Source organism: Phyllostomus hastatus, unplaced genomic scaffold (genome assembly GCF_019186645.2).
Source record: "Phyllostomus hastatus isolate PE091 unplaced genomic scaffold, TTU_PhHast_1.1 phas_contig_36, whole genome shotgun sequence".
Taxonomy (NCBI): Eukaryota; Metazoa; Chordata; class Mammalia; order Chiroptera; family Phyllostomidae; genus Phyllostomus; species Phyllostomus hastatus.
Genome location: NW_025333862.1, coordinates 2652987 through 2659610, shown reverse-complemented (window position 1 = coordinate 2659610; position 6624 = coordinate 2652987). Strand labels below are relative to the sequence as shown.

General features: G+C 45.9%; 1 protein-coding gene across 1 annotated transcript; it reads left to right on the top strand.

The window, feature by feature from the left end:
- Positions 1-678: 678 nt before the first annotated feature.
- On the top strand, positions 679-6384 carry PEX19 (peroxisomal biogenesis factor 19). The gene is made up of 8 exons (XM_045841477.1): positions 679-796; positions 2212-2321; positions 2742-2907; positions 3341-3426; positions 3642-3803; positions 4644-4820; positions 5044-5088; positions 5250-6384. Exons 1-8 carry the CDS (start codon positions 727-729, stop codon positions 5331-5333), a joined length of 900 nt encoding a protein of 299 aa, XP_045697433.1. The 5' UTR covers positions 679-726; the 3' UTR covers positions 5334-6384.
- The last annotated feature ends 240 nt before the right edge of the window (positions 6385-6624 follow it).

The window sequence follows — 6624 nt, the reverse complement described above, 5'->3', positions numbered from 1 at the left end:
CTTCCTAAATTCACTCCATTGGAGGTTGGGTTCTGTACAAAGAAAAGGAGATGGATCAGGGAAGGAAGGTCTGTTACTACTACATTCATTGCCCTCTTGCTTAGTTCAAGGTCCCAGCGTCACTTTTTCTGCCTGAATTGATTCAACCAACGTTGAATTCCAAGGTCCTGGCCCTGTATCCTTTGATTGAACAGTCTAATTGAGAACAGGAAACTGCTGTCCGTTATATTCCGCAGAGAAATGTGCTTCATAAGGGTGCGGGGAGAGCCCATCGAACTTCCTTAGGGCCTAGGCCTTAGCCTAGGAGCTGAGAATACAGCAGTGAAGACAACAGGACGAAGATCCTTGCCTCATAGTGCTAAAATTCTATTGGGAGAGAGACCGGGGAAGAGGGAAAGGAAGACAATAAACCATATAAATAAGCAAAATACATAGTATGGCAGAAAGTGTTAAGTGTCGAGAAAAATAATGGAAGAGCTATTTCTCTGGAAAATGCGGAAAGTTGACAGAAAGGATAGGCCATAAGAAACCTAGCAAAAGATAATGGTAAGGCCTCTTCTGTTCCGGTTCTGACAAAAAAGGGGAGGAAAAATCCCCAAAGCTCCCTGTCCCTTTAAAAACGACGGCGCCGCACTGACCCACGTTGCTATTGGTCGCAGAAGCGGAAGAGGCGGGAAACGCAGCACCAAGGAGTCTCGCCTCCTACGGTGCGACAGAGGGAACAAGATGGCTGCCGCACAGGAGGACTGTGGGGTCGGGGCTGACGCGGATCAGGAATTGGAAGAGCTTTTGGAAAGTAGGAACCCGTCATGGAAATACCCGAGGAGGGCGGGTGTGAGGACCCGTTCAAGGCGTTAAGTTAGATATTTGGGGCGGAGTTGGGGAGGCTGCCCAAAGATTGGACGGGGGCTGAGGGTCTGACTGCGACTTAGAAGAACATCTCACAGTCCCCTTCTCCTTCCTCCGCAACGGGAGCTGGGGAGTTCGCCTTGAGCCCATGAGGGCTCAGACTGTTGATCTCCCTGCCAAAGGAGAGACAGTAACACAGCTGATGATGTTTCAAGATCAGGCTCCAAAGCCCGCTTGCTTTAGATTAGTAAGTTCTCGAAGTCGAACTTCCTTCCAGCCAGCAGAAGCATTTGGTCCTCTGTCAGCTGTGAAGCGGACACCTACAAATTGCTTATATAAACTCTTAGTGTACCATTCTTTGCAGTGCCCTATCCCCTTTAACACAGAAGACACGTCCTTCCTTCTCCCAGGCTTTTGACCTTAACCTCACGAGGCCCCTTTATCCAGTTTTTTCCTCATGTCAGAGCTGAAGCTGACTCCCTTTCTATTATTTTGAAAAACTGGAAATGAGAAAGTCTCAGGGAAGACAATTCACCCTCCTGAATGAGGGTGAATGTTCTTTTTTCCTTAGCCATGTCCTCCATTCCTCTTGGTGTGTTGCCCAGAGTGGGGCTAATGCTCTCCTCTTAGGCCTGGCAAGCAGAATGGTAGTGAGGACCCAGGCTTTTCAGGGCAAAGGTAAATATTTTTTTCTCATGCCCAGTCACAGAGATATGGGCAGGCGGAAGGATGAACAGAAACAGTCAAGAGTGCCAAGTGTGAATTGGTACACAGTCATCTGTAGAAATAGGGCCAGAGGGACCTCTCGGAGCTTTGCCAAAGGGGAGCTAAATTGGAAAATAAGAGAGTTTAATAGCCTTCCATAGAGTGCTGTTTGGTGTCCCTCAGTTTGCATTAGTACCAGGACCCCATGGGAAGTTGGGTGGGACACCTTGTGGCTTTTGCTTTCTTGACAAAGATTATTCCCTTTGGGGCTTCAGTGTGAGATGGGGGTGGGGGGTGCATAAGGACAGTCGGTGTTCTCTGCTCCTGTTGCATCTATTACAGTGTGACAAAGAAGGCACACTATGTAGGTAGGTTTCTGCAGAATTTCTTTTAACTTACTTCCTGGCTCTGAGAGAGATGCCTGTTCCACCTTAAGGTGTTTTCCCTCCTTTGACTACAATAAATCAGGTAATGTGGAGGGAATTGGGAGGCTTACTGAGGAGTGGGCCATAATAGGGAGACTCAAAAAAAGGAGAAAAATTGAGGAAAGTTGGCAGCTTGAAAGATTGTTCTCTCAGTGCTTTGTCCAGAACCCCACCCCCAGCCTTTCATTCTCATTCATCCCCAACACACATGCCATGTATCTTGTCTCTGAAGGTGCTCTTGATGATTTCGATAAAGCCAGACCCTCCCCAGCACCCCCTCCTACCACCACGGCCCCTGATGCTTCAGGGCCCCAGAAGAGATCGCCAGGAGACACTGCCAAAGTATAAATTCCACCTTCTTAAGGGAGGGGGACGGGATGGCATGCAGCTTTGAATAGAGGAGGTGGGGGCAGGCCTCTGGACCAGAGGGGAGTGGGAGGAGGGTGTCTTGAGGTCACATTGCTGAGTGTTCTTGCAAGCCTCAGTCCCTGTAAAACAGGGAGTTGAGGTGGAGTGGTATCAAGGAAGTTCCTTGAGAAAAGAGCAAGTTTAAATGATTGGTTTGGGAATGCCACTCTATACCCTTCCCTCAGAGGCCAGATACTTTTCTTGCTGTCCTCATAAGGGAGGTAATTAGAATTTCCAGTGGAGGTAGGTAGGAGGAAGGCACGGTATTTCCCAGAGCCTCTGACTGTGGCGTCTGTCAGAGGCAAGGTGCAGTGCAGTGCCAAGAGATACATTTTGGCCACTCTTCCCCTGTAGGATGCCCTCTTCGCCTCCCAAGAGAAGTTTTTCCAGGAACTGTTTGATAGTGAGCTGGCTTCCCAAGCCACTGCAGAGTTCGAGAATGCAATGAAGGAGTTGGCTGAGGAAGAGCCCCACCTGGTGGAGCAGTTTCAAAAGCTCTCAGAGGCTGCTGGAAGAGTGGGTGAGAGGGGGCCCAGACAACTGGAAATATCTGAACAAATACCTTAAGTCATCCTTGCTTGAGACCACCAAAATTCTTAGTAAAATTGATAGCAATCATGATACCACTGCCATAGGGTGAAGGAGGAGATGACAGAGGGATGGGAACCCTGCTGATGAAAGGAATGAGATAGGTGGAATGTAATTGGAAGTATTATTGAAAACTGGTCCTTTTAAAGGTTGCAGTGTTATCATGGGTGTCATCATGGAGTACAGACTAACACACAGTCCATGTAGATTTGTTAAAATGACTGAAAATAACCATAGAGTGTTAAAAAATTGGGAGTGCTAGTGACTTACTACTAAATATTCCATACCCAAGCTGGTAATGGATCAGTCTAGGTAAGCAAATAGTTAAAATTACAAATGACCTTGGCTCTTTTGATTTCACCTAGGTAGTGATGCGACTTCCCAACAAGAATTCACTTCTTGCCTAAAGGAGACACTAAGTGGACTAGCCAAAAATGCCACTGACCTGCAGGTGAGGGGGAAGAGGTAGGGAACCACTAGGAGCCCATTCTCAGATACTTCACTAGCAGAGTCTCAAAGACAGGCTCTCTTGGTATTATCCCAAGTCTGTCCCTTCCTTGCTGTTTTGCTACAGGCAAATTTAAATAGTTTTTTTTCCCACCTCAAAGGGTAGTAAGCATCCCAAGAAGGTGATATACTTGCTTACCTCTCTCCTATCCTTCCTAGAACTCAGGCATGTCAGAAGAGGAGCTAACCAAGGCCATAGAAGGGCTGGGCATGGATGAAGGGGATGGAGAAGGAAACATCCTCCCTATCATGCAGAGTATCATGCAGAACCTACTGTCCAAGGATGTGCTGTACCCATCACTGAAGGAGATCACAGAAAAGGTTTGTGAGCTCCTATTTCTGCTTTTTTTTTTCCATTGTATCAACTTACATGGGCTACTTTGCTTAGAACCTACAGAGATAGAGAAACTCCAGTACATAAGTCCATTTGTTTTTCTTTCTCTCATGTTTATTTATGCAGATTGGCGAGAGTTGGAGAGAAGTTGTGTCTCTAAGAGAATAAAGCACTACCACACTGAGGATAGTTAAGGTGGAAGGGGAAATCCTTCAGCTCTAGTTTGTTGTACACTAGTTTAATATTCTTTTGTTGTCTGATCAAACCCCTTGCATTTCTAACTTCATTCGTTTCTCCAACAAGCTTTCACTGAAGATGTACTGGCTTTTTGCTATGAAAAACTTAAAAGTAATTTAAATGATGGTCCCTGCCATGAAAGACCTTATAGTTTTTTTAACTAGATGAAATACTGGAATAGAAGCTTTTCAGTGATACAGGGCAACATGTGATCAAGTGTGAAATGAATAGTGTATCAAGGAGTCAGCAGACAAGGATCTGGGTGGACCAGATCTAATTCTTACATTTTTAAAGGTTGTAAAATTGAAGAAAATGAGAGAAAAGAGAAAATATGTGACAGAGACCATATGTGGCCCTTAAAGCCTAAAATATTTACTGCCTGGCCTTTCGTGGAGGAAGTTTGCCATTGTCTGGTGATCATAAATGCCAGGTGGTTGGTTGGGGTCAGTGCTACTTTTCATGCTGAACTAGCTTATATACCTTTTCCATCTCTTCTGTTCCCCTCCTCTTGGTACTTTGTTGTTCTTCATATTTTATTGCCCTTCCTTATCCATTGTTGACTCAATTCTTCTCATTTTCTCTTTCCTTAGTATCCAGAATGGTTACAGAGTCACCGGGAATCTCTACCTCCACAACAATTTGAAAAATATCAGGAACAACACAGTGTCATGGGCAAGATATGTAAGCAATTTGAGGCAGAAACCCCCACAGACAATGAGGCCACCCAGAAAGCTCGTTTTGAGGTGGTGCTGGATCTAATGCAACAGGTAAGGAAGGCAATTCTACCAACTGCCCACTGTTGAGTGTTTGGTGGAGGATGTGTCTGGGAAGGAGACCACATTGCCAAACCCAGGTGGAACAGAGAGCACAAGAGAGGCTACATAGCATGGTCCTCGGGAGAAAGCAAAGATCATAGCTCAGATTATTTTTTTTAGCTGCCATATTGTCCTTTGGGATTTTTTCTGTCTCATGTTTCTCTTTATTTTCCAGCTACAAGATTTGGGCCATCCTCCAAAAGAACTGGCTGGGGAGATGGTGAGTATATCTTCTAGATTTTAATCTTAGCCCAGGGTTCTAGAATTCTTTAACCTTTAGTGATTGCACCTCAAGTGATAATTGTGGCTACTGGGGACAAACCTTCAGGTGCTCTGACCTAAAATGTGAGCAGTTATCTGAGTCCCTTCATCTCTCTCCAGCCTCCTGGCCTCAACTTTGACCTGGATGCCCTCAATCTGTCAGGCCCACCAGGTGCCAGTGGCGAACAGTGTCTGATCATGTGAAACACAACACGTTTCCTCCCTGATTCCCAGCCATGGGGAATGTCTGGAGTCAGCAGAACCACTGGGAGCTGAGGCAGGAATGTTGCCTGTGGGAGTGGTCTGCCCGCTGCCCTCTGTCATCCCATCCAAGATGGTGCCAATACCAACTGATGTTTTTCCCCTCTCTTTCTAGGAATAAGACCTGTTCTGCGGGGCCATTTCTGTGAGCCCTTTTGATTGTGGTTTCTGCTGCTAGCAAAGGCACAGATACCTACCTACCAAGTGAAGGAAGGCTTCCCTTTTAGGAAGCATGCATCTTCTTCCTCCTCCCAAAATAAGGTTACGTTTGCCCACATTGATGTTCACCTTTGTACCCAGGGTCTTCGTGCCTTGTCTCCACTCCCTTCTCTGGGGCCTGAGGAGCAGGGACGGAGTCTTGGGACTCTATTTCTGTAGTCTCTTGGACAGGTCATTTGGAAATGAATGGGGAGTAACCTTGCCTCGGCTGGAGCTATAGGTCTGTCACCATACCCTCTTGCCTTCAGACAGACCTTTTTGAATTCTCTGAGGGGAAAGGCAGTGCAGGCTTTTGCATCTAATGACAGTAGGGTTGAAAGACAAGTCCTGGGATTCTCCTCTCCCGACGTGCTGAGTCCTCAACTTCCTGTTGCAGCCTGAGAACTCAAGTTGCTGTGCTGGTTCTTTCCATAATGCTATGTGATCTGGATGAATCCAGCCCCTGACCTTTCTTTGCCTTTCTTATCTCCCCTCATTAAAAAAATACTGATTTATTTCGACCTTTCTCCAAGCCCAAACTGACAAAGAAGGGCCTGTCCTGTTTCCTCTCATCTAGTCCATCTACTGTTTTCACTGGCCCCTTCTCTCCCTGGTAAACACAATATAATTATAATGTCAGATATAGGAAGTGAGTGACTGTTCTTCCCCAGATACATTTGGACTTATCTGAAACAACTACTTTGAATCCTGTCCCTTGATTCAGGAAGGTGGTTTGGGAAAGTGTGGGGTGTGGCCTAGGTCCTTTTTCCAGACTAATAAATATTTTGAGTGAGGAGTGTGGCCTGTTTTTCATCCAGGTCTTTTTCTGATCTTCCTCAACTTGTGTCAGCTGAATAAAATTATTCAGCTGCTGGATAATTTTAGCAGACTAGTCCTGTATAACATTGCACTGATGTGTTCCACCACCACCCCTCTTCCCCAGCTCAATTTGTACTTCATTTGGCAAAGGAGACTGATGACCTTTCCTCATTTCCTCTGAGTATTTCAATCTGGGAAGCCCTTTCATTTGTATTGA